The 26,638-nt window shown below is 42.0% G+C and overlaps 1 protein-coding gene across 5 annotated transcripts in view; it reads left to right on the top strand.

The window, feature by feature from the left end:
- The window catches only part of ZNF407 (zinc finger protein 407), a 598,515-nt gene that overhangs the window by 348,626 nt on the left and 223,251 nt on the right, over positions 1–26,638 (top strand). For all 5 annotated transcript variants that reach the window (XM_056521427.1, XM_056521429.1, XM_056521428.1 and 2 more), the window contains exons 5-7: positions 1,047–1,213; positions 9,917–10,000; positions 19,141–19,261. In XM_056521427.1, the coding sequence (XP_056377402.1) occupies positions 1,047–1,213; positions 9,917–10,000; positions 19,141–19,261 (372 nt within the window). The remainder of the gene's footprint in view (positions 1–1,046; positions 1,214–9,916; positions 10,001–19,140; positions 19,262–26,638) is intronic.

The following is a 26,638-nucleotide window of genomic DNA, read 5'->3' as shown; positions in this document are numbered from 1 at the left end:
TGTTTTTTGTTTTGGGTTTGGTTGGCCTCAGATGAATTTCACATAAAAAAGGGCTGAAAGCGTACCTGTCCTATCACAGAATCATCAGTGCCTCTGTAATGCTGCCTACATTTCCAATGAATTCTTCGGCTTTGGGTGTGACATTTGATCACTGCACCTGGTCATCTAATTAGGATGCTAGTGCGGGAGTTTACCCAGGTGAACTCATTAGACTCAAAAGTCATGATCACATGACCAAGCATAGATGCAGCATTGCTGGAATAAAACAAATGCCACCTCTTTAATGTTTTTTTCCCTTTATATATACTATACTTCACTTTATAATAAAAAGGCACATGTCTTTGTACGTTTATATTTGAGTAAACATTTACATTATATTCCATCAAACTATATTATAATGGTATGAAAAAGACCGTAAACAGTGAGCAGTGTTCTGAATATTATCAGTTTGTAATAGTCATAGTATAGTATGGCTTCCTTACACTAGCCAACAGTTTAGCCATCTGTTTAGGTTCTGATGGTCTATTTAAAGGACTTCTAGGGAACTGCAGTACATTGCTTACCCCCCTCCTCATGACAGAAGGGTTAAATGTGGCAGCGTAGCAAAGATGTATTTCAGCACAGTAAAGCATTTAGCACCACTTGGCTGTCGGAGCGCTCTTGAACAGATAGCTTTTCATTTAGCCTTTGCTCTGACAGCACATGCCCTGGATAAGTGGTATAGGTCTGTACAGGTGAAATCTATTCTCACATTTGCCTCAGGGGCGACTGGACTGTAACAGAATTTTTCAAACCCGTTGGGCCCAACCGCAAAGCGGAGAATAAATGGCTGACGTGCCAGGCCTCGACAGAAAAATCAATGCCTGGTTATACAGACATGACAGACTTAGGCTGCAATTCTCTTCAGCTAAGGCTCTGCATTTAGCATGGTTGAGCTAGTAAAAGTCTTGTCTCTTTTCTGGCTCAGAAATATGTATGTCGGTAAATATTTAGAATTTTTGTATACACCTACGTCTCATGCCTTCATTTGTTTTTTATTCGTATAGGAAATTTTCCTGTAACCTCTGTGATCGAAGTTTTAGAGAGAGATGGGCCCTGAATAACCACATGAAGCTGCACACAGGCGAAAAACCATTTAAATGTACCTGGCCTACATGCCATTATTCTTTCCTCACAGCCTCTGCCATGAAAGATCATTACAGGACTCACACAGGTCTGTTAGAAATTATGTGTTCATTATCTTCCCGGTTATATATAAAATGCATTTATTGCCAAGTAATACTTTTGTGTTTTTTTTTTTTTTAATTAAAGCAAAGATGTTTTAACAAACACCATTAACATAAACATTGTGAGAGCGGACATTGTCCACTTTGAAACATCCTCTTGTATTTCTACATGTTGTAAATGAAAATTGAATCTTTATGGAGCCTTATTTTAGTCTGAGAGATAAATGCTCTTGCCTTGCTCCCTAACCGTGGCTACAATATTGCTACCTCCTCTCATCTTTTGCTTATGTTCTTCTCTCTATGGTGTTTAATTTTATTTGTCATTACTTGTTTTTATTGTATAAATTATTGTTTTTTATTATTATTATAATTACTTTTTTAAATCTTCAGCCAATGGTTTCATGATGGTACCGTTGTGTAGTATCCTGGGTTATCTAGTCATTCCTATTTCCACTGCCCTATATAGTGCCCGAAAATTGTTAAACATCTGCTTCACTCCTGGTATTTTCTATAGAATAATTATAAAGAATGAATGAAATAAAAATGACCCAATCCCTGTACTGTGATCCAGATGTTCACCTCTTAGGAGAAGATTCTAGGTTAAAAAGTTCTTTATTGAGAAATATCCCAAGCAGTTGGTGGGAGGCAGGGTCTATTTAGCTCCTCTGTCAAGGGTGTTGACGATTTAAGGTCTCCAGCTTGCCCTGAGAGATCACTTATATCGAACCGCAGATGAAAAGCCAGTGCAGATGTAATTTATCGTCGGTGTTTCCTTCTAAAGAATAATTGTGGAGACTTGGTTAGATCAATAATATAGATTTTTGTTGTTAGGTCTTGTAGTCTGCACCATAATGAGAGAGAGGGGACAGTGGCTGTTTTCTAATAGAATATAAAGGATTGGTTTCCGTGTCTTTCTGCATTTGAATGCAAAATGGCACACTTGAAACTAATTCAAGATGTTAAGAAAAAATCCACTTTCCATCCTGTCTGTGCCATCATGTAAACCTTCTATGTGGTTACCTAAAGCAATTATTCATTTGGTCTGTCCAAGAAATTTTAAGGTTACAAGTGTCGACAGTGTAATAAAAGTACTCACAACTAGCCAAAAGCAATCTCTGTCTCAAAGCCAGGACTCTTTAGAAGTAGTGTTTTTCAGATCTTCATGCTCTTCACAATGGCTTGGGAGTTTTAGAATGTAAAAGCTAAGAAAAGCAACATGCCATTCTTGAAGCATGGCAAAAACCTCTGCCAGAGTTTTTGTGGAGGTTCTAAGAGAATTTGGCACTTTGTAGAATATACAGGGTAGCCTAAGAACAGATCTTTGTTTTGTTTCCATAATCTGATCTTGGAATTTCACTGTTTAGAACTTCATTTTTAGAACCTTGAAAATAAGAGCAATTGCAAAGGTGAGTCATTTATTGCGTCAATCTTAAAAGCATATTTTAGCAGGGGTTTCAGAATACAGCCCCTGCACCTCAATCCCTGGCATGTGGGCTTCAGAATACAGCCACGCCACCTCAATCCCTAACATGTAGGTTTCAGAATACAGCATTTCCACCTCAATCCCTAACATGTGGCTTTCAGAATACAGCCCCTCCACCTGTTCTAGAATACAGATCCTCCACCTCAATCCCTGATGTGTGTTCTAGAATACAGCTTCTCCACTTCAATCCCTGACATTTGGATTTCACAATACAGCCCCTCCACCTCAATCCTTGACATGTTTCTTTCAGAATACAGCCCCTCTACCTCAATCCCTGACATGTAGGTTTCAGAATACAGCATTTCCACCTCAATCCCTAACATGTGGCTTTCAGAATACAACCCCTCCACCTGTTCTAGAATACAGATCCTCCACCTCAATCCCTGACGTGTGTTCTAGAATACAGCTTCTCCACTTCAATCCCTGACATTTGGATTTCACAATACAGCCCCTCCACCTCAATCCTTGACATGTTTCTTTCAGAATACAGCCCCTCTACCTCAATCCCTGACATGTAGGTTTCAGAATACAGCATTTCCACCTCAATCCCTAACATGTGGCTTTCAGAATACAGCCCCTCCACCTGTTCTAGAATACAGATCCTCCACCTCAATCCCTGAAGTGTGTTCTAGAATACAGATCCTCCACCTCAATCCCTGATGTGTGTTCTAGAATACAGCTTCTCCACTTCAATCCCTGACATTTGGATTTCACAATACAGCCCCTCCACCTCAATCCTTGACATGTTTCTTTCAGAATACAGCCCCTCTACCTCAATCCCTGACATGTAGGTTTCAGAATACAGCATTTCCACCTCAATCCCTAACATGTGGCTTTCAGAATACAACCCCTCCACCTGTTCTAGAATACAGATCCTCCACCTCAATCCCTGACGTGTGTTCTAGAATACAGCTTCTCCACTTCAATCCCTGACATTTGGGTTTCACAATACAGCCCCTCCACCTCAATCCCTGGCATGTGGGCTTCAGAATACAGCCACGCCACCTCAATCCCTGACATGTGGGTTCTAGAATACAGCACCTCCACCTCAATCCGTGAGATGTAGGTTTCAGAATACAGCGCCTCCACCTCAATCCCTGACATGTGGGTTTTAGAATACAAGGCCTCCACCTCAATCCCTGACATGTGGGTTTTAGATTACAAGGCCTCCACCTCAATTCCTGACATGTGGGTTTTAGAATACGGCCCCTCAACCTCAATCCCTGACATGTGGGTTTCAGAATACAGCGCCTCCACCTCAATCTCTGACATGCTGGTTTTCAAACACAGCCCCTCTACCCCAATCCCTGACATGTGTATTTCAGAATACAGCCCCTCCACCTAAATCCCTGACATGCGTATTTCAGAATACAGCCCCTCCACCTAAATCCCTGACATGTGTATTTCAGAATACAGCGCCTCCACCTCAATCCCTGACATGTGGGTTTTAGAATACAAGGCCTCCACCTCAATCCCTGACATGTGGGTTTTAGATTACAAGGCCTCCACCTCAATTCCTGACATGTGGGTTTTAGAATACGGCCCCTCAACCTCAATCCCTGACATGTGGGTTTCAGAATACAGCGCCTCCACCTCAATCCCTGACATGCTGGTTTTCAAACACAGCCCCTCTACCCCAATCCCTGACATGTGTATTTCAGAATACAGCCCCTCCACCTAAATCCCTGACATGTGTATTTCAGAATACAGCCCCTCCACCTAAATCCCTGACATGTGTATTTCAGAATACAGCCCCTCCACCTAAATCCCTGACATGTGTATTTCAGAATACAGCCCCTCCACCTGTTCTAGAATACAGATCCTCCACCTCAATCCCTGAAGTGTGTTCTAGAATACTGATCCTCCACCTCAATCCCTGACGTGTGTTCTAGAATACAGCTTCTCCACTTCAATCCCTGACATTTGGGTTTCACAATACAGCCCCTCCACCTCAATCCTTGACATGTTTCTTTCAGAATACAGCCCCTCTACCTCAATCCCTGACGTGGGTTCTAGAGTACAGCCCCTCTACCTCAATCCCTGACATGTGGGTTCTAGAATACAGCCCCTCTACCTTAATCCCTGACATGTGGGTTTCAGAATTCAGCACCTCCACCTCAATCCGTGAGATGTAGGTTTCAGAATACAGCGCCTCCACCTCAATCCCTGACATGTGGGTTTTAGAATACAAGGCCTCCACCTCAATCCCTGACATGTGGGTTTTAGAATACGGCCCCTCAACCTCAATCCCTGACATGTGGGTTTCAGAATACAGCGCCTCCACCTCAATCCCTGACATGCTGGTTTTCAAACACAGCCCCTCTACCCCAATCCCTGACATGCGTATTTCAGAATACAGCCCCTCCACCTAAATCCCTGACATGTGTATTTCAGAATACAGCCCCTCCACCTAAATCCCTGACATGTGTATTTCAGAATTCAGCCCCTCTACCCCAATCCCTGACATGTGTATTTAAGAATACAGCCCCTCTACCCCAATCCCTGACATGTGTATTTCAGAATACAGCCCCTCCACCTAAATCCCTGACATGTGGGTTTCAGAATACAGCCCCTCCACCTAAATCCCTGACATGTGTATTTCAGAATACAGCCCCTCCACCTAAATCCCTGACATGTGGGTTTCAGAATACAGCCCCTCCACCTAAATCCCTGACATGTGGGTTTCAGAATACAGCCTCTCCAGCCTCTTTGGAGTGGACAAAGTCCCTTCAACCCCCTTCTGCAAAATAAATGAATACGTACTTCATTTTCCTGTGAAGGATGTATGGAAAGGGCTCGGGATCCGAGCCCGCTCCATACCTAGTGTCTGCCAGCTGCATTTAGCAGCAGAAAGTCACCATTAATAACCAGTGTCGAGCAATCTCTGTTGGCTATTATCCATTTACATGCTGCTAACCAAGCTCCTTGGCTGCTGTGACCTATCAATTGCTACAGCATGCCCATGGCGGGTTGTAACAATAGAGTGCCAATCTAACTGATCAGTAATCAGCCAATATTGATCCACTGATTGCTTATAATAGTGTGCTTTAAAAAAAAAAATTACAGTATAAAAAAGCCCTTTCTATTTTTCTAATTACAAAATAATAATAAAAAAAAACACATATTTAGTATTGCCCTGCAGAATTGTCCAAACTTGTCCAAGAATTGTCACAATATTAAATTTCTGAACCCATAAATGCTATTATAATGCTATAATACAGTCATATCTTATATTAGAAAAAACAAATAATAAAAAAGCAATCATGAAGTCCTGTGAATCAAAATGGTACTGATAGAATCTGCAGATCAGAGCACAAAAAATTAGCCTAGGAGGAAAACAAAACACAAAATTAATGTCATTAATCTCCTATTACTTTTTTGTCCACAGCTTCTTTGAAGATCTGTGTGTCTCCATGGTATCAGACTATGATCTTACTTATGCACCTTTTATTGGTCTACTACGTTTTATTGGTCTCATAATTATTATTAATATTTTACAATAGTGCAGCCATGAGGACAACCATCACGCTCATGGCCTTAAATGTTGGCACCACTGAAAAGTTTCTAGAAAATCAAGTATTTCTCACAGAAAAGGATTGCAGTAACACATGTTTTGCTATACACGTTTTTATTCCCTTTGTGTGTTTTGGAAATAAAGCAAAAAAGGGGGGAAAAAAGCTAATTTGACATAATGTCACACCAAACTCCAATAATGGGCTGGACAAAATTATTGGCCCCCTTTCAAAAATGGAAAAATAAGATTGTTTCAAGCATGTGATGCTCCTTTAAACTCAGTACTGAGTAAGCCAAAATCCTTCTGGGAAAACGTATTGTGGACAGATGAGACCAAGATAGAGCTTTTTGATAAAGCCCATCATTCTACTGTTTACTGAAAAACAGAATGAGGCTTACAAAGAAAAGAACACAGTACGTACAGTGAAATATAGAAATATGGTGGAGGTTCAGTGATGTTTTTTTTTTTTTTTTTGCTGCCTCTGGGTGCCTTGAATGTGTGCAAGGCATCATGAAATCTGGGGATTACCATCAGATTTTGGGTCACATTGTATAGTCCAGTGTCAGAAAGCCTGGGCTTCCAAAATCTAGGGTCTCCAAGCAGGACAATGACCACAAGCATACCAAAAAGCATATCAAATAGCACCCAGAAATAGTTTCAAGCATTTGATGCTCCTTTAAACTCACCTGGGGCAAGTAATAGGTGTGAGCAATATAAAAATCACACCTGAAAGCAGATAAAAAGGAGCGAAGTTCACTTAGTCTGTGCATTGTGTGTCTGTTTTCCACACTAAGCATAGAAAACAGAAAGAGAAGGGGACTTGAGAACCAACATTTTAGAAAAATATCAACAGTCTTAAGGTTACAAGTCCATCTCCAGAGATCTAGATTTGCCTTTGTCCACAGTGCGCAACATTATCAAGAAGTTTGCAACCCATGGCACTGTAGCTAATCTCCCTGGATGTGGATGATAGAGAAAAATTGATGAAAGGTGTCAACGGAGGATAGTCATGATGGTGGATAAGCAGCCCCAAGCAAGTTCCAAAGATATTCAAGCTGTCCTGCAGGCTCATGGAGCATCAGTGTCAGTGCAAACTATCCGTCAACATTTAAATTAAATTAAACACTATGGCAGGAAACCCAAGAGGACCCCACTGCTGACACAGAGACATAAAAAAGCAACACTATATTTTGCCAAAATGAACTTGAATAAGCCAAAATCCTTCTGGGAAAACATCTTGTGGACAGATGAGACCAAGAAAGAGCTTTTTGGTAAAGCACATCATTCTACTGTTTACCGAAAAACAGAATGAGGCCTACAAAGAAAAGAACACAGTATGTACAGTGAAATATGGTGGAGGTTCTGTGTTTTTTTTTTTTGCTGCCTCTGAGTGCCTTGAATGTGTGCAAGGCATCATGAAATCTGAGGATTACAATCAGATTTTGGGTCGCATTGTACAGCCCTTTGTCAGAAAGCTTGGGCTTCCAAGATCTTGGATCTCCCAGCAGGACAATGACCCCAAACATACGTCAAAAAGCACCCAGAAATGGATGGCAACAAAGTGCTGGAGAGTTCTAAAGTGGCCAGCAATGAGTCCAGATCTAAATCCCATTGAACACATGTGGAGAGATCTTAAAATTGCTGTTGGGAAAAGGAGCCCTTCCAATAAGAGACCTGGAGCAGTTTGCAAAGGAAGAGTGATCCAACATTCCGGCTGAGAGGTGTAAGAAGCTTATTGATAGTTATAGGTAGTGAATGATTTCAATAATTTTTTCCAAAGGGTGTGCAACCAATTACTAAGTTAAGGATGCCAATATTTTTGTCCAGCCCATTTTTTGAGTTTGGTGTGACATTATGTCCAATTTGCTTTTTTTCCCTCCCTTTTTTGGTTTAGTTCCAATACACACAAGGGGAATAAACATGTGTTTAGCAAAACATGTGTTACTGCAATCCTTTTCTTGAAAAATTTCAGGGGTGCCAACAATTACGGCCATGACTGTATGTAAATGTTATAATTTTGAAATCTGGCATGTAGATACCACTTCCGATTGGCTGTTACCCCCAAAAATGTTATAATGTGCTGTAAGTTAGAGCTTCCTGCTAGTTCTCCTTGGTGGCAGTACCAGCGAGAGACCCAGAGCTTTTACATTTCTATGGTGCTGGGTCTCTTTCTGGTAAAGTTATCAAAGAGACTCAGTGGGAGACTCTGGCTCACATCGTGTTTAGAGATGAGCGAACTTACAGTAAATTCGATTCGTCACGAACTTCTTGGCTCGGCAGTTGATAACTTATCCTGCATAAATTAGTTCAGTTCTTTCCTAGGAATGTATCCACCTTTTCCAGCCCACCGGAGCACCTGAAGGCTGAACTAATTTACGCAGGATAAGTCATCAACTGCCGAGCCGAGAAGTTTGTGACAAATCGAATTTACTGTAAGTTTGCTCATCTCTAATCGTGTTATAACATTTGCTGGGACCGGGTTAAAGAACAGCCAATCAGAAAAAGTATTTACAGCGCAAATTTTAAAATCATGACATTTACATAAATGACTATTGTTCTCATGGCTGCACAACAGCTTAAAAACTAATAACAAATGTGCACAAATCATAGAATATTTTTGTCGAGCTATTGTACATTTTCTACATTGTCCAATGAGCAAATATACATTAAATGACATGCTCTAAACAGCTCAGTTGTTCCAATACCATTCACTACTACAAATAAAGCCAGGAACTTTTCTCATAGTTTATATTTGTATACCATGTGCAACATAGCAGAGCTTCATTTTAAACTCTTAGATTGTATTGCACTTTATTGTTGTTCTACTGTAATAATTGAATAAACATCCAGTCATTTTACCCACACACCAATGGGAAACACAGACTGTTTTGGTATCAGTGATAAGCTCAACTCTGCTACATCCGTGCTGCTGTTGAGCCAATTGAGCCACAGCTTCAGCTTCATTATCCATCTGATGATTTCACACACTGTTCTCTCTGATCCAATGGAATTCAGGGTAAAAGAGTCATCCTGAGTTACCATCTTTCAGTGGTATAAACTAGAGAACCACCTACATTCTCAATCTCTCTCCTACTACATTGGGTTACAATAAATACTACAAGTTGTGTTTGTTTTCTCTTGCAGTTTTCTTTTATTGCTCCATATATAAACCATTATGATTAAGTAGACATAAAAACCATTTATTTTGCTTGTGAATGCAAAAATAAATAAATAAATAAATGTAATGATATACCAATATATAACATGAGAGTAAATTCAAAACGTAATTGTATAATATGTACTCATATTGTACATTTTAGACAATATTTAGTGTGCTAAGAAAGGCCAGATGTATGGGAATTGTAAAAAAAAAAAAATCAGGATATGCATAAAAACTGTTCAAGTGCATAAAGCAGCCCCATCTGGAAGGCATCTAACAGAAATGAAGTTGTACAAAACCATTCCATTGATAATAAAGCTAATTTTTATGGGTCTGACAAGTATGTAATTATGTTCAGTGGTGCTTTTCAGATTTTATCACAGTCAATAAACCGCAGTGGTAATTTCATTCCCATTTGACATATTTACATGGAAACATTTGATTGGAGGAATTAGTAACCCTGAAAGCCTTGATAGATATGTTTTAACGATCTGTGACCTCTACAATCCCACATCTGTTTATTGTTGCAACAGGCGAGAAGTCGTTCTTGTGTGACCTTTGTGGCTTTGCTGGTGGGACACGTCACGCCCTTACTAAGCATCGGAGGCAGCATACAGGTTGGTCATCTCATCCTAGCTTCTCAATTGTCTCTGTATTTTAACTCCTGTTATCCTCCAGCCAGGTCATGTAGCTGAAAACAGTGCAGAGAAAAATCGATGTAATCAATATTGATGAACGCTATTAAGTTACAATTAACCCCTTCAGCAGATCTGCAGATACACATACAACCTTTGTTTTAGAATGTGTAGATGTTTAGTATTAATAAGTACATTATGGTGGGAGCTCTTATATTATTGAACTTTCTATTTACACTTTAGGTCACATGTGCAAATTTTAATTCTGAGAAGTCTCTGAAGCTTTTAAATCTGAGAATGCTAGGTAACGGCAAACATTTCATGTGCATCCTCACTTATATTTCATAGTCTTAAAAGGGAAATTTTTTATAGTTTTGAATAAGAATATGGACAGGGTTGATCTTCAATTCAGTACAGTAGGCATGTGCCTAACAGAGGGCACCAGGTTCCTGCATCTCGTTTCCATGTGTAGAAGCAGTCAGAGAGTGAATGCAGTAGCTATCAGATGTTAAACAGTTCCATGTGTAGTTAGTAGGAAAGGGGTGGTCTCTTATAACTAATGGTTGAAAGAGGAATATCTCTGACTCTGGGTTAAACTACTGGGGTAAAATAACTGGCAAAAACAGATATGGATGTGACTACTGAGGGTGTGGGTCACTGTTAAACAATTTAGGGGAAAGGGATAAAGTAGATCAACACTATTCTGAGGGTGTGGGTCACTGTTAAACAATTTAGGGGAAAGGGATAAAGTAGATCAACACTATTCTAGGAAGTATAAATGTGCATCTTACTGAAGGTAAGCACTACTGTGTTGTGACCAGTGTCATTTACAGTATAATCTGTAAATGTCTCATAAGGTCTAGATAACTGTTTCCTTTGCACTTTTTAGTTTCTTCTACCATAATAATGTTACTACCTGGAAAAACTTCAAATAAGAAGAAGGAATGAAAAAAGTTAATGAAGTCACAATGTAGTACTACACACAACCTAAGGACAGAAGTGGTGCTGTTTATTTGAAAGAAATTAGGTCTGTTTTTCTACTCCAGGATAACCACTTTAACAAGACAGATTTGCTATATAGGAGTCTGAAAAAGCTGAGTGACAGAAGCCAAGCCATTTGTCAACTGTTAGGGTGACTTAGTTTTCGCAGAAACAGATCTAACTGAAATCGCTGCCCATTATTTGTATCTTTTGCTCAAAAACTAGTATTTTGGGGATCTCAATAATACTCTTTAACCCCTTAAGGACGGAGGGTTTTTCAGTTTTTGCATATTCGTTTTTTCCTCATCACCTTCTAAAAATAATAACACTTTCAATTTTGCACCTAAAAATCCATATGATGGCTTATTTTTTGTGCCACCAATTCTACTTTGTGATGACATGAGTCATTTTACCCCAAAATCTTTGGTGAAACGGAAAAAAGAATAATTGTGCGATAAAATGGAAGGAAAAATGCAATTTTGTAACTTTTGGGGGCATCCGTTTCCACGCAGTACATTTTTCGGTAAAAATGACACATTATGTCATACTTCATTTTGTCGTACTTCTGAAAAAAATCATAAGTACAATGGGGATCAAAAGTATGGGTACCCCAGGTAAAAATTGTATAAATGTGCATAAAGAAGCCAGGGAAAGATGGAAAAATCTCCAAAAGGCATCAAATTACAGATTAGACATTTTTATAATACAGTGGTCCCTCAACATACGATGGTAATTCGTTCCAAACGAGCCATCGCTTGTCGAATCCATCGTATGTTGAGGGATTCGTGCAATGTAAAGTATAGGAATCTGTACTCACCTGTCCCCGCCGCTTGCGATGGTGTCCCCGCCGCTCCCGATGGTGATCCTGGGCCTCCGCTGGGCTCTCCTGGTCTTCTCCGGTCCTCCGCTGTCTTCTCCGGTCCTCTGCTGTCTTCCGCAAGGCCTTACTGGGCCTGCGTATCGACGTCATTACGCCACTGCGTACGCCATTCCTATTGGATGACGTGCGCAGCAGCGTATTGACGTCATCGGAGAGGGCCGAGAAGACACCAGAAGACCAGTGCTGGATCCGGAGGGCACCCAGGAGCATCGTGGAGGGGTAAGTAATACTTACCGCACCACACGGGGAACATTAAGCTGCTATCCGGCAGCAGCTTAAGCATTTTGCGCTGCTGGATAGCACTTAATGCGATGGCCCCGACATAAAAAAGCATCGTATGTCGATGCTGACATCGACATGTGATGGCCTCTGAGAGGCCATCGTATGTCGATTTGATCATACGTCGGGGCCATCGTAGGTCGGGGGGTCACTGTATGTCAACAAAAGTTAGATTTTATTTCTATCATTTACACTTTCAAAATAACAGAAAACAAAAAAATGGCATCTGCAAAAGTTTGGGCACCCTGCAGAGTTAATATCTTGTACTGCCCCCTTTGGCAAGTATCACAGCTTGTAAACGCTTTTTGTAGCCAGCCAAGAGTCTTTGAATTCTTGTTTGAGGTATCTTTGCCCATTCTTCCTTCCAAAAGTCTTCCAGTTCTTTGAGATTTCTGGTGTGTCTGTCATGCACTGCTCTTTTAAGGTCTATCCATAGATTTTCAATTATGTTGAAGTCAGGAGATTGTGAAGGCCATGGCAAAACCTTCAGTTTACGCCTCTTGATGTAATCCCCCGTGGATTTCGAGGTGTGTTTAGGATCATTATCCATTTGTAGAAGCCATCCTCTCTTTAACTTCAGCTTTTTCACAGATGGTATCAAGTTAGCATCCAAAATTTGCTGAAATTTTATTGAATCCATTTTTCCTTCTACTCGTGAGATGTTCCCTGTGCCACTGGCTGCAATACAACCCCCAAAGCATGATTGATCCACCCCCATGCTTAACAGTTGGACAGAGGTTCTTTTCATTAAATTCTGTTCCCCTTCTTCTCCAAACGTACCTTTGCTCATTCCAGCCAAAAAGTTCAATTTTATCCTCATCGGTCCACAGAACTTGTTTCCAAAATGCATCAGGCTTGTCTATATGTTCATTTGCAAAGTTCAAACGCTGATTTTTGTGGTAAGGACGTAGAAGAGGTTTTCTTCTGATGACTCTTCCATGAAAACCATATTTGTACAAGTATCTCTTTAAAGTGGAATAGTGTACCAGAACTCCAGTGTCTGCCAGATCTTTCTGGAGGGATTGTGCAGTCAAACGTGGGATTTGAATTGTTTTTCTCACAATCCTGCGAGCTGTTCTGTCTGATATTTTTCTTGGTCTTTTAGATCTTGCTTTAACTTCCACTGTTTCTGATGACCATTGCCATTTCTTAATTACATTCCGAACAGAGGATATTGACATCTAAAAACATTTTGCTATCTTCTTATAGCCTTCTCCAGCTTTGTGAGCGTCAACTATTTTCAGTTTCAGATTTCTAAACAACTGCTATGGTTCTGATTGTTGGGGCAAGGTCAGATGAGTCTGGGCATTTAAAACCTTTGAGACTGACATCACCTGGTCTTCACAGATGATGATTGAGAACAATCCATGACACTAGCAGGTCTCAGCTTTGCAAAGGGGGCAGTGCATGCTATAAATTCTGCAGGGTGCCCCAACTTTTGCAGATGCCATTTTTTGTTTTCTGTTATTTTGAAAGTGTAAATGATGGAAATAAAATTTAACTTTTGTTGACATATTATAAGAATGTCTAATCTGTAATTTGATGCCTTTTGGAGATTTTTCCATCTTTCCTTGGCTTCTTTATGCACATTAATGCTAATTTTTACCTGGGGTGCCCAAACTTTTGATCCCCACTGTACATGCAGGAAAATGTATACGTTTAAAATTGTCCAATTCTAATCCCTATAACTTTATTTCTCCATGTACGGGGCAGTATGAGGGCTAATTTTTTGCGCTTTGATATGAAGTTTTTATCGGTACCATTTTTGTTTTGATCGGACTTTATGATCACTTTTTATTCATTTTTTATGGTATAAAAAGTGACCAAAAATAAGCTATTTTGGACTTTTTTTTTGGACTTTTTTTGGGCATACGCCGTTGACTGTGCAGGTTTAATTAACTATTTATGTTTTTTAGTTCAGACATTTACGCACGCGGCGATGCCACATATGTTTATTTTTATTTACACAGCTTTTTTTTGGGGGGGGGAAGGGGGGTGATTCAAACTTTTATTAGGGAAGGGGGTTAAATGATCTTTATTAACTTTTTTTTTTCACTTTTATTTTTGCAATGTTATAGCCTTCATAGGGGATTATAGCTTGCAGTACATTGATTCAATACACTGATCACTGCCATTACATTCAATGGCAGGGATCAGTTTTATCGGCGGTTGATTGCTCAAGCCTTGATTTCAGGCTTGGAGCAATCAATCGCCGTTCGGACTTGCAGGAGACAGGTGAATGACCCTTCTGCTGCGTCCTAGCTGATCAGGACATTGCGATTTTACCACGATGGTCCCGATCAGCCCGACTGAGCTGAGAGGAAGCTTCTCCTTTCACTTTAGACGTGGCGGTCAACTTTGATCGCTGTGTCTAAAGAGTTAATGCGGGGACATCAGCCCGATTGGCGATGTCCGGCATTAGCCACGGGTCCTGGTTGCTTATAGCAACTGGGACCCACCGGGTATGATGAGCGTTCACCTGCTGAGCGTGAGTCATACATCGGGAGACACTTATGGACGTTCATAAATGTCCATATGCATTAAGGCATTAAATATAATTAATGTATGTTTGCCAAAATAATAATCATTATAGTGCATATGAAGTGGATACTTGAAGGAATAAGAAATGTGGTTTGCAGAACACGTACATGAAAAGAAGAAGCGTACAATAATCTACTGTCTACTTGTTAAACTGTAGAGGAAAATGCAAATGTCCTTATTATGTCTCTGTCAGAGTTATGAATGTCATGTAAGGCACTTCAGTGCATATGACAAATACGTCACCCTTCAGGTACGAAACATATTTTGGCACATTATGTATATGTTATATATGGTCTGCTATGTAATACTTACTCATACTCACACAGTCTACTATGCTTAAAAACAAAATTATTTTATCAAATAGTACACAATTTCAGCCATTTAGCAAAATATTAATTGCAACTTCTTAATTTTCTTCCTCGAAAAGACACATCTCACTTTTCTCCCTTACATGAATTAAAAGCAGCCTTTTCAACAGCGATCATAGAAGCACCTAGTCAGTTCATCATTCATTTGAAGATTGCTTTGTACTTCATAGGCTACACAGTCTTGACAGCTTCAAGAGACATCATGACATATAGTAGTATTTTGTTCAATCAACAGCATAGCCACCTCCAATTATACCGGAGATGATTGACAAATAGCTACCAAACGGAACTTCTGAATTATGTGACTGTCTCCTCTGTGAAGGATATATGTGGCATAAATGACTAGGAAGTGTTTTTTTACTAAACCTGACAAGTAACATTCATTAATTATAGGGAAAGTAATAAGAGTGGATGCATCAGAGAGATTTTACATTGCCATTTTAACAAGCGCTACTCCATATGAAGACAAAAATATTGAAATGCATCTTGGGATTGTCATTTTTCTTTTTTTATATCTGTATTCGACTGTAGGTAGTGGGACTGCTTTTTACAAGTTAATCAGAAATGTTTCTTCAAGATATCAATTATACATAGAAATTGACATTTAATATCAAATAGAAAATGTTAATAATGTCTGCTACTATTTGAACAAGGGGATTCCATGATGCTGAGATACAGGTTGCTGCTTTTTGACAGGGTTCTTATTTATAATTTTCATTTGCAGACTAAAAATAGTTGCATTAGTTGCAGATAAAGAGGTTTTTCCATTAAAGCAAAATAATAGTTAAAGCAATAATCCTTAATTGCCACCCCAAGGGGTGGCAACAAGAAATTGTGCTGCCTTACCCAGAACAGTGATTGGCTGACTGGGCATGTCCAGCTCCAAATTCTCATCTGGGAAGCATGCTAAAAGGGGCGAGTTTAGGGGGGAGCTGTATGGGGACTACAGCTCCCTTTGAGGCTCCTTCCAGTTGCCCAATGTTGTCTTCTCTGCCTGCTGCTCAGAGGAGAGGTCAGAAAAGGACATGCCCTGCAAGCCAATCACTAGCTGAGACGGGACACTGCTATGGCCAGTGATCAGCTGAGCGAGCACATCCTACTCTGATCTCTCTTCTCGGAAGCTGGTGAAAGAGACGAGCAACAGGAGCTAAAATGGGAGCTGTGGGGGACTGGGGGTAGGTAAGTATAATTTTTTTAATTTAATTTTTTCAACAGCCCCAGCAATATATAGATCATTCTATTACACTAGAATACCCCTCTAAGGTCCCACTCAACCTATTTGGATGACTAATACTGCTTTACAATTTCCCAGCCAAAACTCCTTGTTTAGGTGTGTTCGAGTTTTTTGTTCCTTTGAATCTGGACATTTGTAGGGGCTTTAACAAAAACACAGCATTTCAGCCAAGTACTTTTTTGTTAGCTTGCAAATATATTTAATATATTCTGATGCACTTAAGTGATAGATGCTTAGTAGCTACATTTTAAATCAAGGATGGAAAATGTACTAGATGATCATTGTCATGACAGTGCTGAGTCTGTGCTGCTACTGGAACTGAGAATAGGAATATTAAAACGATCAGCTACAGATGAGAGATTTTCTAGCTTTATTTCAATAATGTTTCCTATTAATACTAATTACACACTGCCCATTTAAAGTCTGCGAGTAAGCTCAGAGGCGGAGAAAGAGGAGAGGAAATGATCACAAATCTGTGAAGCCATCAGTGAATAAGTGCTTGAGTTAATATACTGAAATAAAATAGCTGCTTGAAGTTTTAGTCAATTATCATTTTGATATTTTTGGTAGAGAACTGCTTCCTATATTACAAGTCATAAAAATAGTATACCAGCTATAAGGTATGGTGAATATGAGATTGATACAACAGTCATTAAATCATATGTTACAAGTAATTGTAACATATGATTTACTGACTGTTGTCCCATTACTCTTGTTCCTTTACTCTTGCAAGTAACTTTAATTTCTTTCCATAAAATAGCCATGGAAAAATTTATAAAATAACATTTAAAAAAATCTTTGGTGTCATACATAAATATTGAAATAAAGTATGCACTCCATCTAAAAAAAAAAAATATATAACAGTGTTTTTTGGGATGCAGATATTGATGATCTATCCTCAGGATAAGATAAGATCTTAAATCAGCTCAATGAAGGATGAGCAGCACTCTAGTGAGCATCACATCCCTTTCTGCCGGTGTGACTATTTTTGGTACTGCATCTCATTTCCATTAGCTTTACTAAACTATGCAAGACATAGCCACTTGTATGGGGAAACTGTATAGGCAAACTGTTGTTGTAGAGTCTACACAGCCAGACTTCTGTTAGTGCCCTATAAAATGGCCCAAGCCCGCCTGTAAACGAGCACCAATCTCATAGATCAGTGCTAATTTTCTAAACATATTACAAGACTTGAAGCTCAGCTAGGAAGAGCTGCAGAATGATCACTGATTTGTTTGTGTGGTCCTTCAGTCATCAGCAAAACATCCCATGTTATACTGGGAGATGTGTGGCCGATGGGCTGACCCAATCAGCTGATGAATGAAGATCACTTGTCCTACTACACAGGGCAATATCAGCCTGTTTGGCATGTAATAGGGGGCTTATAGCAGAATATCCAGACTAAACAGTTATTAAAGGATGTCTAGACTACTTTACCAGTCTGTTGTTTTGGAAGGGGTTCCAGATGACACAACCAGATTGATGTTGTAAACGGAGATCCAAATTATACATCTTAACTTCAGTTATAAGGGCAGGTTGGACTCTACAACCTGACTGCTATTATAGGGGACAGCCTAGTCCAGTGTTTTTGAAGCGCGGTCCTCAAGCACCCCAACAGGTGATGTTTTCAGGATTTCCTTAGTCTTTCACAGGTGATATAATTAAGGTCAGTGAATCAGGCATCACCACATTTATATCACCTGTGAAAGACTAAGGAAATCTAGAAAACATGACCTGTTGAGGGTACGTGAGGGCCGCGCTTGAGAAACACTGGCCTAGTCTACACAGCCAAATTGCAGGGAGGTCCAAGTTATATAGGCACACTGAAGTTATAAGAGTTATTACAGACTTAAACGCCAGATGGCTGTTGGAGGAGGTGGTCCAGACTTTACAGCTTGACAACTTTTATAGGTAGAGGTGCAGACTACACAACCAGGTTATACCTGCACTTTGAAATCGGCAAACTGGAAAGCAAAAATTATCTATGCTAATACATGTGGTTATTTTAAAAATGGAATCATTTATATTAGTTTGAGCCTCTGCCCTGATCAGTGCTTTATCTTGTTATACTGCCATTTGAGTGGTGTGAATAGGATACAATTTTACAACATTTACATGTATATGTAAAAATACATACATTAACAAATGTAAAATATAGCAAAAACTTGACAAATTAGCAGAAAAAGCCCTGTGTATTTGTGCTTAAAACATTTAGGAATACAGAATAGATACAAGTGTTATTTATATCACAGATATTTATGCTTATGTAATCTTGCTGCGCTTACTGTAATTGTTTTGCCCGAGGGGAATTGCAGGTTGAAGGAACCCTTACAGTTTTGCACTTATACTTCTGGATTCTCGCTTTATTGATATGTATTTTACAATGTATGAAAAAGTGTCTTGTGAGTATAACATCAATAAAATAGATTTTCGTATGGCAGCAACATACATCATAAGTCTTTATTAAGTACAGTATCCTCTAATATGTAGCATTACTTAGAAAGGTTCCTTTTTTTTCCTTTCTGCCACCAAATGTTTTAAAATAAATGTAGAATTTTAAGAGCCATTTTACCTCATTTGGGATGTATAGAAAGTATTGCTTTCAATTTATGAACCAATTAAACATGGTTGTATTGTCTTCATCTTTTAAATATATAACCATGAGAGCTCCAAGTTATGTCCAGCTGTGTCAAGGAAGAAATAGGGATCATTGTGGCCCGGCCAATATCTGTGTGAGGTTATCATGTCTTTCCTTGAAGAGACATTGTCTAGTTACTCTGTATCATTAGATTATGTTACGTTATTTAATAATGTTAAATATTACTGTCATATATTTCAGGTGAGAAGCCATTCAAATGTGATGAATGCAATTTTGCTTCCACAACTCAGTCCCATTTAACACGGCACAAGCGGGTCCACACAGGGGAGAAGCCATACATGTGTCCATGGTGTGACTACAGGTAATTGAATGAAATTAAACAGAATCTTTTCTTTTTTTTCTTTACTGAATATTCTAGTAAAATTTAGGAGATATAAATCAGAAATATTTTGCCTTTGAATATTCTGAAGGTTTTGAAGGTATTTAAATAGGCTAATTCAAATTACTGCTATCCTATTTGTGCACATTGTGCAACTTGTTTGCCATTTACCATAATAACCATTGTATCTTCTGTTTAAGCTCAGAAATATAGAAACATGCACACTGCCATTCACTTGGGGGACTATTCACCACAGTCCACGTGATTGCCAGGGGTTGTAGTGGTCAGACCTCCACCGATCAGATTGTTTATCCTGTAGCTAGGGAAATTTTGTTTAAGGACGCAGGGTTTTTCAGTTTTTGCACTTTCGTTTTTTCCTCCTTACCTTTTAAAAATCATAACCCTTTCAATTTTCCACCTAAAAATCCATATTATGGCTTATTTTTTGTGTCACCAATTCTACTTTGCAGTGACATTAGTAATTTTACCCAAAAATTCACGGCGAAACGAAAAAAAAAAATCATTGTGCGACAAAATCGAAGAAAAAATGCAGTTTTGTAAATTTTGGGGGCTTCCGTTTCTATGCAGTGCATATTTCGGTAAAAATGACACCTTATCATTATTCTGTAGGTCCATACGGTTAAAATGATACCCTACTTATATAGGTTTCATTTTGTTGTACTTCTGGAAAAAATCATAACTACATGCAGGAATATTTATACATTTAAAAATGTAATCTTCTGACCCCTATAACTTTTTTATTTTTCCACGTAAAGGGTGGTATGAGGACTCATTTTTTGCGCCGTGATCGGAAGTTTTTATCGGTACCATTTTTGTTTTGATCGGACTTTTTGATCACTTTTTATTAATTTTTTAATGGTATAAAAAGTGACCAAAAATACGCTTTTTTGGACTTTGGAATTTTTTTGCGCGTACGCCATTGACCGTGCGGTTTAATTAATTATATATTTTTATAGTTCGGACATTTACGCACACGGCGATACCACATATGTTTATTTTTATGTACACTGTTTTATTTTTTTTTATGGGAAAAGGGGGGTGATTCAAACTTTTATTAGGGAAGGGGTTAAATGATCTTTATTAACACTTTTTTTTTACTTTTTTTGCAGTGTTATAGCTCCCATAGGGACCTATAACACTGCACACACTGATCTCTCATGCTGATCACAGGCGTGTATTAACACGCCTGTGATCAGTGTTAACGGCGCTTGACTGCTCCTGCCTGGATCTCAGGCACGGAGCAGTCATTCGCCGATCGGACACCAAGGAGGCAAGGGCCCTCCCGGTGTCCTGTAAGCTGTTCGGTACGCCGCGATTTCACCGCGGCTGTCCCGAACAGCCCGACTGTGCAGCCGGGATACTTTCACTTCAGACGCGGCGGTCAGCTTTTATCTCCGCGTCTGAAGGGTTAATACAGGGTATCACCGCGATCGGTGATGTCCTGTATTAGCCGCGGGTTCCCGGCCGTTGATAGCCGCCGGGACCGACCCGATATGACGCGTGACCCCGCGGCATATCGAGGGAGCCGGCGGAGGACGTAAATATACGTCCTTCGTCGTTAAGGGGTTAAAGGGCAAAACATTTTTTTTTTAAATCAACTGGTGCCAGAAAGTTAAACAGATTTGTAAATTACTTCTATCAAAAAACCTTAATCCTTCCAGTACTTATTAGCTACTGAATACTACAGAGGAAATTATTTTCTTTTTGGAACACAGAGCTCTCTGCTGAATCACGAGCACAGTGCTCTCTGCTGAAATCTCTGTCCATTTTAAGAATTGTCCAGAGTAGGAGAAAATCCCCATATCAAACATATGTTGCTCTGGACAGTTCCTAAAATGGACAGAGATGTTAACCTGTGTCAAGTGTATAAAGTTGGGAAGAGTGTCCCCTAGTCCTATGCTGCTCTGAAGAATGATTGATACTGGTTGGGTTCTAGTGGTTATTCTTAAATTTGCCAGATTTTGTAGTGTGTTTGGTCTGTGGTTTCATATCATAGGTTGCAGAGGTGTGACACGACAGATACAAAACAGAATACTGATCCTAACAGGAGGCCTACTATAGTTACAGTGCCTTGCATAAGTGTCACGATGCCGGCTGGCAGGAGGTGGATCCTCTGTGCCAGAGAGGGATTGGCGTGGACCGTGCTAGTGGACCGGTTCTAAGTCACTACTGGTTTTCACCAGAGCCCGCCGCAAAGCGGGATGGTCTTGCTGCGGCGGTAGTGACCAGGTCGTATCCACTAGCAACGGCTCAACCTCTCTGACTGCTGAAGATAGGCGCGGTACAAGGGAGTAGACAGAAGCAAGGTCGGACGTAGCAGAAGGTCGGGGCAGGCAGCAAGGATCGTAGTCAGGGGCAACGGCAGGAGGTCTGGAACACAGGCTAGGAACACACAAGGAAACGCTTTCACTGGCACAATGGCAACAAGATCCGGCGAGGGAGTGAAGGGGAAGTGAGGTATAAATAGGGAGTGCACAGGTGAACACACTAATTAGAACCACTGCGCCAATCAGCGGCGCAGTGGCCCTTTAAATCGCAGAGACCCGGCGCGCGCGCGCCCTAGGGAGCGGGGCCGCGCGCGCCGGGACAGGACAGACGGAGAGCGAGTCAGGTACGGAAGCCGGGGTGCGCATCGCGAGCGGGCGCCACCCGCATCGCGAATCGCATCCCGGCTGGAGACGGTATCGCAGCGCACCGGGTCAGTGGATCTGACCGGAGCGCTGCAGTAGCGAGAGTGAAGCGAGCGCTCCGGGGAAGAGCGGGGACCCGGAGCGCTCGGTGTAACAGTACCCCCCCCCCTTGGGTCTCCCCCTCTTCTTAGAGCCTGAGAACCTGAGGAGCAGACTTTTGTCTAGGATATTGTCCTCAGGTTCCCAGGATCTCTCTTCAGGACCACAACCCTCCCAATCGACCAGAAAAAAAGTTTTTCCTCTGACCTTCTTGGAGGCTAGTATCTCTTTTACGGAGAAGATGTCCGAGGAGCCGTAAACAGGAGTGGGAGAAACAAGTTTGGGAGAGAAACGGTTGATGATGAGTGGTTTAACAAGAGAAACGTGAAAGGCATTAGGAATACGAAGAGAAGGAGGAAGATGAAGTTTGTAAGAGACAGGATTAATCTGGCACAAAATTTTGAAAGGACCAAGATAGCGTGGTCCCAATTTGTAGCTAGGGACACGGAAGCGGACATATTTAGCGGAGAGCCATACCTTGTCTCCAGGAGAAAAAATGGGGGGAGCTCTTCTTTTCCTATCAGCAAACTTCTTCATGCGTGATGAAGCCTGTAAAAGAGAATTTTGGGTCTCTTTCCATATGGTGGAAAGATCACGAGATATTTCATCCACAGCGGGCAAACCAGAGGGCAAGGGAGTAGGGAGGGGGGGAAGAGGGTGACGGCCGTACACCACGAAAAATGGGGATTTGGAGGAAGATTCAGAGACTCTGAAGTTATACGAGAATTTGGCCCATGGTAGAAGATCTGCCCAGTCATCCTGGCGGGAGGAAACAAAATGGCGTAAATAATCACCCAGGACCTGGTTAATTCTTTCCACTTGCCCATTGGATTGAGGATGATATGCAGAGGAAAAGTTTAATTTAATCTTGAGTTGTTTACAGAGAGCCCTCCAGAATTTTGACACGAATTGGACGCCTCTATCCGAGACGATCTGCGTGGGCAACCCGTGAAGACGAAAAATGTGTACAAAAAATTGTTTTGCCAACTGAGGCGCTGAAGGAAGACCAGGAAGAGGGATGAAATGTGCCATCTTGGAGAATCGATCAACGACCACCCAAACAACAGTGTTGCCACGGGATGGGGGTAAGTCTGTAATAAAGTCCATACCAATCAGAGACCAAGGCTGTTCGGGGACAGGCAGAGGATGAAGAAGGCCAGCGGGCTTCTGGCGAGGAGTCTTATCCCGGGCACAGACAGTGCAGGCTCGCACAAAATCCACAACATCCGTCTCCAGAGTCGGCCACCAATAGAAACGAGAGATGAGTTGCACGGATTTCTTGATACCCGCATGACCTGCGAGATGGGAGGAGTGACCCCATTTGAGGATTCCGAGGCGTTGGCGTGGAGAAACGAAGGTCTTCCCTGGAGGAGTTTGCCTGATGGAGGCTGGAGAAGTGGAGATCAGGCAGTCAGGGGGAATGATGTGTTGCGGAGAGAGCTCTACTTCCGAGGCATCCGAGGAACGAGAGAGAGCATCGGCCCTAATGTTCTTATCGGCAGGCCGAAAGTGAATTTCAAAATTAAATCGGGCAAAGAACAGAGACCACCTGGCCTGGCGAGGATTCAGCCGTTGGGCAGACTGGAGATAGGAGAGGTTCTTGTGATCGGTGTAAATAATAACTGGAAATCTTGATCCCTCCAACAGATGCCTCCATTCCTCAAGTGCTAATTTAATGGCTAGAAGCTCTCGGTCCCCGATGGAGTAGTTCCTCTCAGCCGGAGAGAAGGTCCTAGAAAAAAAACCACAAGTAACAGCATGCCCGGAAGAATTTTTTTGTAGAAGGACCGCTCCAGCTCCTACAGAGGAGGCATCAACCTCCAATAGGAAGGGTTTAGATGGGTCAGGTCTGGAGAGCACAGGAGCCGAAGAAAAGGCAGACTTGAGCTGTTTAAAGGCGTCTTCCGCTTGAGGAGGCCATGACTTAGGATTGGCATTCTTTTTGGTTAAAGCCACGATAGGAGCCACAATGGTGGAAAAATGTGGAATAAATTGTCTGTAATAATTGGCGAACCCCAAAAAACGTTGGATAGCACGGAGTCCGGAGGGGCGTGGCCAATCTAAGACGGCAGAGAGTTTGTCTGGATCCATTTGTAGTCCCTGGCCAGAGACCAAGTATCCTAGGAAAGGAAGAGATTGACATTCAAACAGACATTTCTCCATTTTGGCATAAAGTTGATTGTCACGAAGTCTCTGAAGAACCATGCGGACATGCTGGCGGTGTTCTTCTAGGTTGGCAGAAAAAATCAGGATATCGTCCAGATATACAACAACACAGGAATATAAGAGATCACGAAAAATTTCATTAACAAAGTCTTGGAAGACGGCAGGGGCGTTGCACAGGCCAAAGGGCATGACCAGATACTCAAAGTGTCCATCTCTAGTGTTAAATGCCGTTTTCCATTCATCCCCCTCTCTGATGCGGATGAGATTATAGGCACCTCTTAAGTCCAGTTTGGTAAAGATGTGGGCACCTTGGAGGCGATCAAAGAGTTCAGAGATGAGAGGTAGGGGGTAGCGGTTTTTTACAGTGATTTTATTAAGACCGCGGTAGTCAATGCAAGGACGTAGGGAGCCATCTTTTTTGGACACAAAGAAAAATCCGGCTCCGGCAGGAGAGGAGGATTTGCGGATAAAGCCCTTCTTTAAATTTTCCTGGATATACTCAGACATAGCAAGAGTCTCTGGGACAGAGAGAGGATAAATTCTGCCCCGGGGTGGAGTAGTGCCCGGGAGGAGGTCAATAGGACAGTCATAAGGCCTGTGAGGAGGTAAAGTCTCAGCTTGTTTTTTGCAAAAAACATCCGCAAAGTCCATATAGGCCTTAGGGAGACCGGTTACAGGGGGAACCACAGGGTCACGGCAAGGAGTACTGGGAACCGGTTTAAGGCAGTCCTTGGAACAAGAGGGACCCCAACTCTTGATCTCCCCAGTGGACCAATCCAGGGTTGGGGAGTGGTGTTGAAGCCAGGGTAGTCCAAGGAGAATTTCGGAAGTGCAATTGGGGAGGACCAAAAACTCAATTTTCTCATGATGAGGTCCGATGCACATTAGGAGGGGCTCCGTGCGGAAACGTATGGTACAGTCCAATCTTTCATTGTTAACACAATTGATGTAGAGGGGTCTGGCGAGACTGGTCAGCGGGATGTTGAACCTGTTGATGAGAGAGGCCAAAATAAAATTTCCTGCAGATCCGGAATCCAAGAAGGCCATAGTAGAGAAGGAGGAGGTAGAGGCAGATACCCGCACAGGCACAGTAAGACGTGGAGAAGCAGAGTTGACATCAAGGACTGTCTCACCTTTGTGCGGAGTCAGCGTACGTCTTTCCAGGCGGGGAGGACGGATAGGACAATCCTTCAGGAAGTGTTCGTACCGGCACAGTACAGGCAGAGATTCTCCATGCGGCGTCGTGTCCTCTCTTGAGGTGTCAGGCGAGACCGGTCGACCTGCATAGCCTCCACGGCGGGAGGCACAGGAACGGATTGCAGGGGACCAGAGAAGAGAGGAGCCGGGGAGAAAAAACGCCTCGTGCGAACAAAGTCCATATCCTGGCGGAGCTCCTGACGCCTTTCGGAAAAACGCATGTCAATGCGAGTGGCTAGATGAATGAGTTCATGTAGGTTAGCAGGGATTTCTCGTGCGGCCAGAACATCTTTAATGTTGCTGGATAGGCCTTTTTTAAAGGTCGCGCAGAGGGCCTCATTATTCCAGGATAGTTCTGAAGCAAGAGTACGGAATTGTACGGCGTACTCGCCAACGGAAGAATTACCCTGGACCAGGTTCAACAGGGCAGTCTCAGCAGAAGAGGCTCGGGCAGGTTCCTCAAAGACCCTTCGAATTTCCGAGAAGAAGGAGTGTACAGAGGCAGTGACGGGGTCATTGCGGTCCCAGAGCGGTGTAGCCCATGACAGAGCTTTTCCAGACAGAAGGCTGACTACGAAAGCCACCTTAGACCTTTCAGTAGGAAACTGGTCCGACATCATCTCCAAGTGCAGGGAACATTGAGAAAGAAAGCCACGGCAAAATTTAGAGTCCCCATCAAATTTATCCGGCAAGGATAGTCGTAGGCCTGAAGCGGCCACTCGCTGCGGAGGAGGTGCAGGAGCTGGCGGAGGAGATGGTTGCTGAAGCTGAGGTAGTAGCTGCTGTAGCATCACGGTCAGTTGAGACAGCTGGTGGCCTTGTTGCGCTATCTGTTGTGACTGCTGGGCGACCACCGTGGTGAGGTCGGCGACAACTGGCAGAGGAACTTCAGCGGGATCCATGGCCGGATCTACTGTCACGATGCCGGCTGGCAGGAGGTGGATCCTCTGTGCCAGAGAGGGATTGGCGTGGACCGTGCTAGTGGACCGGTTCTAAGTCACTACTGGTTTTCACCAGAGCCCGCCGCAAAGCGGGATGGTCTTGCTGCGGCGGTAGTGACCAGGTCGTATCCACTAGCAACGGCTCAACCTCTCTGACTGCTGAAGATAGGCGCGGTACAAGGGAGTAGACAGAAGCAAGGTCGGACGTAGCAGAAGGTCGGGGCAGGCAGCAAGGATCGTAGTCAGGGGCAACGGCAGGAGGTCTGGAACACAGGCTAGGAACACACAAGGAAACGCTTTCACTG

Source organism: Hyla sarda, chromosome 5, assembly GCF_029499605.1.
Source record: "Hyla sarda isolate aHylSar1 chromosome 5, aHylSar1.hap1, whole genome shotgun sequence".
Taxonomy (NCBI): Eukaryota; Metazoa; Chordata; class Amphibia; order Anura; family Hylidae; genus Hyla; species Hyla sarda.
This window is presented reverse-complemented; position numbering and strand designations above follow the sequence as displayed.